General features: G+C 40.0%; 1 protein-coding gene across 2 annotated transcripts; it reads left to right on the top strand.

Annotated features, from left to right (window-relative positions):
• The first annotated feature begins 93 nt into the window (after positions 1-93).
• On the top strand, positions 94-9,003 carry LOC128031062 (ubiquitin carboxyl-terminal hydrolase 5). 2 transcript variants are annotated; one of them, XM_052619277.1, is made up of 21 exons: positions 311-616; positions 1,048-1,176; positions 2,024-2,044; positions 2,238-2,304; positions 2,405-2,532; positions 2,663-2,808; positions 2,918-3,102; positions 3,226-3,320; positions 3,413-3,606; positions 4,193-4,264; positions 4,867-4,957; positions 5,125-5,250; positions 5,340-5,493; positions 5,577-5,751; positions 5,834-5,922; positions 6,136-6,264; positions 7,228-7,371; positions 7,463-7,605; positions 8,010-8,160; positions 8,259-8,343; positions 8,448-9,003. In XM_052619277.1, exons 1-21 carry the CDS (start codon positions 509-511, stop codon positions 8,539-8,541), a joined length of 2,526 nt encoding a protein of 841 aa, XP_052475237.1. In that variant the 5' UTR covers positions 311-508; the 3' UTR covers positions 8,542-9,003. The 2 variants fall into 2 exon arrangements, with proteins under 2 accessions (XP_052475238.1, XP_052475237.1); XM_052619278.1 differs by lacking the exon at positions 2,024-2,044 and having other exon boundaries at positions 94-616.
• The last annotated feature ends 2,699 nt before the right edge of the window (positions 9,004-11,702 follow it).

The following is an 11,702-nucleotide window of genomic DNA, read 5'->3' as shown; positions in this document are numbered from 1 at the left end:
TCCCAGCCGCACGAGGCCAGTATTATTATCTACATGAGGTAAACATTTCCGCTTTCTCATTTCGACAAGTGTCATTGCTTCCATTTTACCGTAATACACAAAACACACGCGAATCCACAATAAAGGTTTACGTCTTCTCAGTGGTGAACTGATAAAGAAAATATTTGTTATGCCAAGATTGCTATATTGCGTAACACGATCATTTAAGTCTTGCATAAAGACGTTACGCTAACGTACATATTAGTATTATTAAGTTATAATTAAATTAGGATCGTTAAATTCGCTTATGCGCGCGTTTTTGGCGCTTTAGGGTCAAACACTTGCGAGTGTGTGTAGAGCCCCTGGCCTCGAATGAAACACACTGGACCAACAGAAGAAGCTTTCCACTGAGGGTAAACAGAGAGAAATAAGGGGGTGTCAGAGACTTCGAGCGGGCTGTATTTCAGGAGCGGGGGTCAAAAAAACCCAGGCGGGCAAGGTTGTGAAGGCAAATCGTGTTTAACCAGATATGACGGAGGTTAGCGAGATATTGAAGTCGGTTCTGTCTACGATTCGGGTTCCGAGGCCCGGAGATCGTGTTCACAAAGACGAGTGCGCTTTCTCATTCGCCAGTCCGGTGAGTTCCGTAACGTTAGTAGCACGCGTCATCGCGCACTTTCGCTATTTATTTATTTATTTAATTTATTTATTTTTGCATAAGATTGCCGTTTTGCTCGACTCTTCCCATGAGCTGCGATGTTCGCTAACAAGCGCTCATTGAGTGCACAAATTTGCACTATTTTCCTTTATTGTGTCAAGTGAGCCATCATCGCAATGTAGACTGCACTCTTAAAAAATCAGTATGTATATGACACTAAATTATCAGTGTGTATATGCAACTTTAGTTAGCTAGTTATAACGCTAACATGAGCTAGAAGCTGAAAAAAAAAATCTTTAAGTCTGTGTGCTTCTGTATCATGCGCGTGAGCCAGCCACAGCATCACTGAATGCTTGGTGCTCACCAACAGTATTTGGTTCGATTGAAACAATTATTTCCATTTGTTTCAGGAGAGTGAAGGAGGCTTGTACGTCTGCATGAACAGCTTTCTCGGCTTTGGAAGCAAGTATGTAGAAAGACACCACGCCAAAACTGGTCAGAGAGCTTACCTGCACATCACCCGGACCCGGAAAACACAGGTAAGCACATTAAACATCATTCTGTGCATTTATAAATAACAATCATGCATGGGTTACGTTCATAAAAATTTTAATTCTCCATATGGAAAAAAAAAGTCATGGGCATCAAACAGGTTTCCTTGAAACTCTTCCAGTCCCTTCCCCAAACTCACGCTGTTTGTTCAATTTGAGTGGGACAAATGTTTGATTTCAGCAGTTGGGTTCTGGATGTTAAAATCCCATTTATTTTCTCCATAGGGGAATTGTTTTTTTAATGATAATTTATTTATATACCATTAAAGCCTGACTAACTGTGAACAACAAGGTTGCTAATCAATGATATATGCTTTGGTTGAAGCCATCTGGTCAGATTATTAAACTGATATTTTAAAATAAGCATGTTTAACAGTGGTATTCTTGGAAAACTACATTACCCTTGATTCTCCAAAGAAATTTCCACCAATATGAGAATCATGACCCTTTAAAACATGCCAAAAGAGTGCACACCCACTTCCATAAAGCACTGAGTTGGTCCGTGCCAGTGATTTCACTCTGGTATCAGAAGCAGGATTTCTCAGATCATTTTGTCTGCTTAAATCCTGCCCCTGCAAGCTTATTTTCATTCATCTCCACTTTTGAGTGCCCCGCTCACATCTCAAAATCCAATAATTGGATATCAAACTGATTGATGGCACCAAAGATTGCTTACTTCTGTTTCTATGACTTTAAGTACAGTCTTGAACTTTTGTCTTTTGGTCCAAGTTTTGTATACTTCAAAGTTTGTAATGTTGTGATTGTGAATGTTGAAAACTCTTTTATGAAATCCTTTTTTAAAATCTCTATGGACAAAAAATGAATGAAAAACAAGGAACAAAAGACAGCTGAAAACGTGAGTGGGCACTATATTGTTTTTTTTTTTTTTTTTTTAAATGTCTGGAAATCAATATACACATGGCTTATGTCTCTGCAGCCTAATATGGTATAGAAGGAAATATTTTAACATATTTCATCTTCATGTATTATGACTGCATTTTAACTGCTGATTCATGGCAAATATAGACATGATCATGTCTCTGTATCAGAAGGAGGATGATAGCAATTCTGGATCAGGTGACCCTCCCAAAAAGAAGCCCACAAGACTAGCGATAGGTAAGCCCCTGCGTCCGTTAGCCCTCAATCTTTGCTACATATTTTAGTACATGTTAGTTTTTATGTGAAAGCCTGAAAAGGTTGTATTTGTTTCTTGCAGGGATCGAGGGAGGGTTTGATGTTGAGCAGGAGCAGTATCAGGAAGAGGTTAAGCTGGTTCTGTTCCCAGACCGACAGGAAGTGACATCAGATGATCTAGCATCCATGCCAGATGTTGTTCGGGAACGGGTGAGTCATTATATTATTAGAGCTTTTAAAATAATTTTTCACCATGTAATAATATATATTCATAATGAGGTGAATGCTACACTTTGACAAAGACTTTGCTTGGAAGTGTTGGTGTCGTTCACTCTTGCAGGTGTCTCTGTCGATGGCGGGGCTGCAGGCAGCAGACTCAGTGTCGCACACTTTGCAGGTGCAGCAGTGGGACGGAGAAGTGCGACAGGAGTCAAAATACGCAGCTGAACTTAAACAACTCGACAATGGGGTCAAAATCCCTCCTTGGTATATACACGTGTGACTTTGATATGTACAGCAAGGCTGAAAACATGATCCTAGTTGGAAGTTCGAGTTGGTGATTGTTTACATTTACATCCTTCCATCTTTCTTTCAGTGGTTGGAAGTGTGAGGTCTGTGACCTACAGGAAAACTTGTGGATGAATCTGACAGACGGGAAGGTTTTGTGTGGGAGGAGATATTTTGATGGCTCAGGGGGGAATAACCACGCCCTCCTGCACTACCAGCAGACTGGATACCCACTGGCTGTCAAACTCGGCACAATAACACCTGACGGAGCAGGTGAGATTGTCACACAAATCTGCTGAGGTTGAATATTTCAAGCTAGTGATGTTATGCATGCTTTACTGTTAACTAGGACTAATATATATAAAATAGCAATGTGTGATGTATGTGTCTTTGCAGATGTCTATTCATATGATGAAGATGATATGGTATTAGATTCTAAGCTTCCAGAACACCTTTCCCACTTTGGCATTGATATGATGACTATGGAAAAGGTACTGTCATCCAAAAAATCTCTGATAGATGGGCTTTCATTCTTAAAGTGTTTAGGAAGCTGTATTTTAGTGTGTCCCTCTCTCTTTGTTAGACGGAAAGAACCATGACTGAGCTGGAGATCGCAGTGAACCAGCGTGTGGGAGAGTGGGAAGTGATTCAGGAGTCAGGTACCACTCTGAGACCCCTGTGGGGCCCGGGGCTGACCGGAATGAAGAACCTGGGAAACAGCTGCTACCTCAACTCTGTCATGCAAGTGCTCTTCACCATCCCAGACTTCCAGACCAAGTCAGTGCCTCTCAGAACGTTTGCCAATGTGTCTGTGAGTTTTCATGTTGGTGCAGTAATATTTCAGCCAGATATATGAGCATATACGACATATCCATAATCACTACTGTTTAGAGATTTGGAATCAGTAAGGTTTTTTTTTTTCATTCATCATTAAATTAGTCAAAAGAGAAGTTAATGTTACAGAAGATTTGTTTGAAATAAATGGTGTTATTTTGACCCTATTAATTGAAGACAATGAAAATTTTTTATTATTTTATATATTATTATTAAAAACATTGAATATTATTTAAAATAAGGAATTCATATTCAGCAGCACAGCAGTTTGCAGCATTGCTAATAAGAAATGTTTATTAAGCATCAAATCAACATTTAGAATAATTTCTGAAAGACCATGTGACTCTGAGAAAAGGCTGCTGAAAACTAATTAAATTAACATTTTAAATCTTCAATTTTAATGAATTAAATTATTTAAAATATATTAAAGTAGAAAAGTATTTTTTTGTCTGTTTGTTTATATGGAACTATTGCTGCTGAAATAAAATCTCTAAATGCATCGTTTTCTCTCACTCCCACTGATACTCAGATACGTTTCCAACATCGACAAGATCTTTAATGAGGCGCCCAGTGACCCAACCCAGGATTTTAAGACTCAAGTGTGAGTACCTGTCCCACAAACTCTCACATACACACATACTTTAAAATATCAAAATTTTGCTTTCAAATCTAATTTGCACTTCCACATACAGTACTTAAACTTTTTAAGCCACATTTGGTTAAACAAAACAAGGCATTTCCAATCACTGATGTCAATTATGTTTTGATGCTCAGTGTTTGAAAATATACAATAAATGGGCTGTTCCTCACACAAAGCCCTTGCATGACTTAAGAAGACCAGGAATATAGAGCAGTACAGGTTTTATGGACCTGTTTATGGATTTTATATTTCATATTTGGAGATTGACAGTTTCTGTGTTGATGAATAGTTTCATATTCCACAGCAAAAAGAGTGTCATACAGGTTTTGACATAATGAAGAAAGAATTTTAATTTCAGGCTGAGCTTTAGTTCTGTTAGTGATGATAGCTTCAGTGATAACATATATCCAGCAGAGGTCGCCATACATAAATGAAAGAGAAAAAAAAAAGAGCATCCGCTTCAGTTGCATCTAACAGCTTAAACACCATTAACAATTTTATTTTTTAAGTAATTGAAATTTGTATCCTCCATCATTTTAATCATTTAATCTTTTTAATATCAGAGCAAAGCTGGGCTATGGCCTTCTGTCAGGAGAGTACTCTAAACCGGCCCCTGACCCCGGGGATGACCCCAATTCCTCCACTGAACCTAGGGTATGTACACAAACATCGGGTCTCATTCATGAAAGATGAGTTGACTTTGTTTATATATTCCATTAATATTTTTGTTATGTAATGAGACAATCTTTGCAGGAAAATAAAGAAATTGATTCTGCTCATCGTTGGAAAAGCAATTTATAGATATGATTTTCTTTGTACAGGGTGACCAGGTTGGCATAGCACCTCGCATGTTCAAAGCTCTGGTCGGACGAGGCCACCCTGAGTTCTCTACCAATCGGCAGCAGGATGCACAGGAGTTTCTTCTTCACTTTATAAATATGGTGGAGGTAATGATGATGTCTTTCTCTTGCAGTGTCTGTTTGACACTATTTACTTTCGCATTCACTCATTTTGCCTATTTTTTTATGCTGTCTAGAGGAACTGTCGGTCTGGCATGAATCCCTCAGAAGCTTTCCGCTTCCTAGTGGAGGAGAAAATTGTATGCCAGCAGTCACAAAAGGCCAAATATACCCAACGAGTAGACTACATAGTCCAGCTGCCCGTTCCCATGGACCAGGCAACTAATATGGGTTAGACACTCATACTATGGTTCTGTGTATCCATACGGCTTTATCCTTCCTCTCATTTATCATCTTCTCTTTCTGTTTAACAGAGGAGCTACAAGAAGCAGAACGTCACCGGGAGGAGGCGGAGTCATCTGGAGCCCCTCCCTCTGCTGCACCACGTGCTAAAATTCCATTTGCTTCCTGTTTGGCTGCTCTCAGTGAACCCGAAACACTCACAGATTTCTGGAGCTCTGCAGTGCAAGCCAAAACCACTGCCACTAAGTAATAATGTTCATTTAATTCTTAATTAGTCTTTGATGTTCTTGCGTGTGTAATAGTATCTTTATATCTCTTTGTCTCTTAGGACCACTCGCTTCGCTTCATTTCCTGACCATCTTGTCATCCAAATTAAGAAATTCACCTTCGGCCTGGATTGGGTTCCAAAAAAATTAGGTTAATTATATATTATTAAGCTATTTGAAAGTGTAACTTTTTCATTCTGCACAATTAATTATTTATAAAAATAATGCACACCTCAGAACATTTGTCAGCTAATCAGATTAAAGCATTCAACAGCCCTAATGTATAAATAATTTTCTGTTGCTCTGTTAATTGGTTGACAGCCCTAGTTTAAACACTAATATACTCTTGTAATAATTGTAATAGATGTGAGCATTGACGTTCCTGACACACTGGATCTGAGCGCGCTCCGTGCCATGGGACAGCAGCCAGGGGAGGAGCTTCTGCCAGAGGTGGCTCCACTTCCTCTCATGACCCCTGATGTGGAGGTTAAAGGTATCCTGGGCTCCCATGGCAACGAGGATGACGACTCTCTCTACTCCCCACTGCTGTGTCAGTCTGTCTTTTCTCTTCTTTCTGACCCTCATCTGTCTGCCACTTGAGCCTGTCTTTCATTCTTTCTTTCTTTTTCCTTTGCTTTCATCTTTAAGTGTCTAATTTGGTTTTATTATATTCATTTGTTTTAATGTACACATGTCTGTATTTGCTCTATATAAATGATACTCATACAGCCTTAGTCTTAATATTTCGTTTTCAATAAAATTTATTTTGGATTTAAAGGAATAGTTCACCTAAAAATTTGCTGGAAATGTGCTCTCCCGTCTTCATCGGATCAGATTCGGAGATATTTAGCATTACATCACTTGCTCACCTGTGGATCCACTGCAGTAAATGGGTGCCATCAGAATGAAAGTTCAAACTACTGATGAAGACGTCACAATTAACTTATGAAGTGAACAGCGGCATGTTTATATGAACAAATCCATCATTAAGCCATTTTAATTTTAAAGTATTGCTTCTGGCCAAAATAGCTGTATATAATCCATAATAATGCTTCGCCCGGTGAAAAAATCCATCTCCTATATATATATATCAATCAAACAAACATCTTGATAAATTTGCTTCTTAAAATTACGCTTTTCACTTCACAAGATGATCATTTGTAGACTGGAGACATGTTGTTGGATTATTCGTCAGCTATATGAGCTCTAATTTTTCTAAAATTGGTTAGCAAGTGATATATGCTAAATTTCTCTAAATCTGTATAAATGAAGAAATAAACACATGCTACTCTTGGGTTATCTGAGGGGAAAACATTCTTAGCAAATTATTATTTTTTGGTTAACTATTCCACTAAGCATTGGTTTAATTTAATTAATACAATTTTCATTAGCATTCAGTCTATGTAATTATTGAAACATGTCTGTAGGGCACTCTGTCTCTCTGTATGTCTCTCAGCTCCGGTGTTGGATGACTCCACAGTGTCTCAGCTGTGTGAGATGGGCTTTCCTCTGGAGGCCTGCCGGAAGGCTGTGTACTACACGGGCAACACTGGCATTGATGCTGCTATGAACTGGGTGATGGGACACATGGAAGACCCTGGTAAATACAGTCATCAATGAGTGTCAGCTGTGAAGAGGGTTACAAGTAGGATGCAGATTTCCAGTAATAGTCTCTATGTGAACTTTTGCAGATTTCTCCGCACCTCTAGTGTTGCCTGGATCTAGTTCTGCTCCTGGCACCACACCCACAGAGAGTCTACCTGAGGAACACCTAGTAACCATCGTTTCTATGGGATTCAGTCGAGACCAGGCCACTCGTGCTCTCAGAGCTACGGTGAGACATGTCCCTCTGTCTCTCTTAACCAGTGAAACAAAAAGATTCCAAAAGTTTCCCCCATTTTGCATGCAACCCAATTGCTACAATGGTTTTAACCTCAGTATAATTTTTTTTTTTTTTTTTAAATTGGCACCCATGATGGGGCATCACTGAGATACTCTAGTGAATGTTTATTGCTTAAAAGCATTTAAGTCGCACAAATCATGGTCTTAAATTTTAGTAACCGGTAGCCAAAACTGTAAACTTCATAATATAAATAGACATTTAAACCTACTAAGGTTCAGCATGCTACAAATCAGTATGTTACAAATGCTTTGTGCTTCCTTTCACATGCCATTTTGTTAATTGATGATTTCTTTTCTTTGAGATTCAAATCAATTTGTCAATTTCTGTATTTGTAGAATAATGTTCTAGAGCGAGCTGTGGACTGGATCTTCTCTCATCTGGATGATCTGGAGTCCATGGATGTGTCTGAGGGTGGACGCTCAGGAGGAGGAAGTGAAGCCAGTCGGGAACCTCCTCCAGGACCACATGTACATGATGGAACAGGAAGTATGTGTTTCTGTGGTATTTATTAAAATGTAATTATCATATAATATAACATTTTATCTTCTAATGATTCACATCTTTCCTGTTCTTTTGTCCTGAAGAGTATGAGCTTTTTGCATTCATCAGTCACATGGGAACGAGCACAATGTGTGGTCATTATGTCTGCCACATCAAGAAAGACCAACAGTGAGTGATATTCTCTATCCATCTGTCTTTCTCCATCATTCATATGCAGCAATATCACTTTTTTTAGTATTAATGTATTCATTGTCATTTTTTGCTTCTTTCAGGTGGGTAATCTTTAACGATCAGAAAGTTTGTGCCTCTGAAAAACCACCTAAGGACCTAGGTTACTTGTACTTTTACAGAAGAGTAGTGGAATAGAGTAAACTAGGATAGCATTTTTCTTTCTCACAAATGCACACACTTCTGTGTCTGATCTACTGGAATAGTAGGCCCAGACATCTGCTTCTGAAATGATGCACCATTTAATAAGTCAAAGCACTTCTCCATCAAATATATTCACTACCAAGAGAAAAAAAGACATAGGATGTGAGGATTAGTGTTCTTACTCGAAACGCCCATGTTGTACACTGCCTTAACACACACACACACACACAGTAGTCTCCTTCATGCCTCCCCCTGATTGGATAGTGGCTATTGTGACATCATCACTGTTAGAGCTAAGCTCCACCTTCCTACCCTTTATGTGTGCCAGAATGTTTTTGCAAATGTTTAATGGCAAGTAAATACCATTTAATCACACACACAAACACACACACACACACACACAAAAACAGCTAAGTATTATATATATTGGCATTTTAAATAAAAGAATGCAAAAGATATTGTGCGGTTTCACATTTTCCTTGTTTTGTTATTTTTTTTTGGGGGGGGGGGGGATAATTCCTTTTGTCCTTTTTGGTTTAAGACAAAATAAAAAAAAGTGTCTTTGCTAAAAAGAACTTTATTTTGTGTATCTGGTGTAATGAAATGTTTGTGGTTTAAGGTAAAAAAAAAAAAAAAAAACATTATTTTCCACATACTGTACATTATTGTTGCTCCTCTGTGCCCTGCCTTCTGAACCATCGTTTTTACAAAGCTCGGTCTTTCAAGTGAGGTTTGCTCTGATTGGCCAGCTATCCAGTCTGTTGTGATAGGCTGAATACCTCAAGCTTGTGATGGAAATGTTACACCCCTTGACATACAGTGATGGGAAGCTAGGATCATTTTACTGACTCTGTCCTTTGAGTCTTGTTCAGTAAAATGAACAAATCTTTTTTGAAGGGCTGTCTGGCCCTTCCTCTTACCCCTACCCCTCCAACCAAAAGAGAATCGAGACACCCCTACCCCTTTATGTGAACACGCGAACAGAGGGGTAGGGGAAAGGGGAAGGGCTAAGGGGTAGAATTTGGATTGGGCCTAAGCCGCAAGCTCGACTCATGGTGGTGCCCTTCCGTCAATTCCTTTAAGTTTCAGCTTTGCAACCATACTCCCCCCGGAACCCAAAGACTCGTGGTTTCCCGCATGCTGCCCGGCGGGTCATGGGAATAATGCCGCCGGATCACGGGTAGGCATCGTTTAAGGTCAGAATTACGATGGTATCTGATTGTCTTCAAACCTCCTACTTTCGTTCTTGATGAATAAAAAAATTCTTGGCAAATGCTTTCGCTTTTGTCCATCTTGCGCCGGTCCAAGAATTTCACCTCTAGCGGCGCAATACGAATGCCCCTGGCCGTCCCTCTTAATCATGGCCCTGGGTACCAGAAACCCACAAAATAGAACAGGCGGCCTGCTTTGAACACTCAAAATTTTTTTTTTTCAAAGTAAATGCTCTGGGCCCCGAGGTGACCAGACACCCAGTTAAGGGCATCCTGGGCAGCCGGGAGTCAAGGTCTGGGACAGGCAGTGGCTCGCCTCGCGGCGGACCACCACCCATCTCCCGAGATCCAACTACTGAAGCAACTTTAATATATGCTATTGGAGCTGGAATTACCGCGGCTGTCGGAAATGGGTAATTTGCGCTCCTGCTGCCTTCCTTGGACGTGGTAGCCATTTCTCAGGCTCCCTCTCTGGAATCAAACCCTGATTCCCCTGATTCCCCGTTACCCAGTACTCTGACTGTCACTGGTCACCCCGCAAACGGATCTCCCCTGGAGGGGCGGTTGTCTTTCGACTCCCCCTGGCCACGGCGAGCGTGCGTGGGCCAGGCAGCAGTCAACAAAGCCCCTGTACATATCAGTTTGCACTCCTGGTCTGGGGGCTGTCTCCAGGAGAGGCCCCTGGTCACCCCCCATTGACTTTGGTCTTGGCCAGCTGGCCACCCCGGGCCTTAAGACACCTGCATTACCATTTGACAGGTCAAACCAGTCAAACTCCCCACCTTCCACTGTCCTGGGGCAGGTCGCACCGGGACCCAGACTGCAGGGACGGGATAAGTCCTTCCAGCCTCAAGATGCCCAATCTTCCTGGAAGCCTCCTGTCGACTCCCATCTGGTTCGAGACGCCGCGTCAACCATAATGATGGGCAGGGTACTCAGACAGATAGTGCTAGCAGAACCAATGATTATTGTTTTGAGCTTTAACTAACTTGTACATGGGTAGGTGAGGGGGACTAAACGGAAATACTATTTAAAATATGGTAAGTATGGGTAACCTATTAAATAGTATTAGTCATAACCTCTGAATACTGTTGAGACTGGTGAGTTTGTGATCGTGGGGCACAAGTAAAAGAACGGCCGTAGTGGGGCACCCTGAGCGACATAGATTTCTAATGAATGAGTAATATAAAGTAAAGAGTTAAATTAGAATAATCAAATATCAGAAGAATACCAATTATAACTAGAGACCAACAAACAACCAATTTGCCTTTCAACTTGAATTCGAGGTCATATTAAAATGGGGTCAGATTAGATAAGAAAATGGAGTCATATTTGACAATAAAATGGAGTCAGATTTGAGTTTAACCTGAATTGAATAACTCTATGCGCTGAAAGACTGAACACACAGGAAACTTTATTCCAGCACTGGATACCTGCCTTGGGTCGAGTGCCTGGACCTTACACTGGTTTAAATGGAAAATCTCATAAAGTCTTGGGAAATCTTTCCTACTGGTAGTGACTGAATCTTGACCAAATGTATAGTAGTTTGTGCACTTTGTCAGCACTGTATTATGCAGTATCTGATGCAATTGTTTATTTAGGAAGCAGCTGAAAATAAAATGAATTTTTTTTTTAGATTTATTTTTGCATTTGCTCCATATGATCTGAAAATTTTACTTTGAAGCGTTACCCAGACCTTTATACAGATATACAATTTTTGTATACAAAGTTAAATTTATACAGTGAAGACTATTCAATGCTATTTTACATTTAATTATTTGGTTTTGTACCTGAAAACCTACAAACTTGAAAACAACTGTGGGGGGAAAAATCATTGTTTAATTCGTATCTTTGTTCTAGCCCATTGGTTTTCAAGATGGTATTGCAAGTGTGCCGCCAATTACTATTAAAAGAAATAATAATATTGTTCATATATGTAAAAAT

The sequence above is a fragment of the Carassius gibelio genome, chromosome A16 (genome assembly GCF_023724105.1).
Source record: "Carassius gibelio isolate Cgi1373 ecotype wild population from Czech Republic chromosome A16, carGib1.2-hapl.c, whole genome shotgun sequence".
In the NCBI taxonomy this organism is placed as follows: Eukaryota; Metazoa; Chordata; class Actinopteri; order Cypriniformes; family Cyprinidae; genus Carassius; species Carassius gibelio.
This window is presented reverse-complemented; position numbering and strand designations above follow the sequence as displayed.

Bases quoted from the DNA above. Each gene is read 5' to 3' on its own strand.
- LOC128031062 (XM_052619277.1), top strand. From the start codon at position 509: ATGACGGAGGTTAGCGAGATATTGAAGTCGGTTCTGTCTACGATTCGG. The intron at 2,533-2,662 runs GTGAGTCATTAT...TCACTCTTGCAG, and splicing joins CAGATGTTGTTCGGGAACGG to GTGTCTCTGTCGATGGCGGG. The intron at 7,372-7,462 runs GTAAATACAGTC...GAACTTTTGCAG, and splicing joins GGGACACATGGAAGACCCTG to ATTTCTCCGCACCTCTAGTG.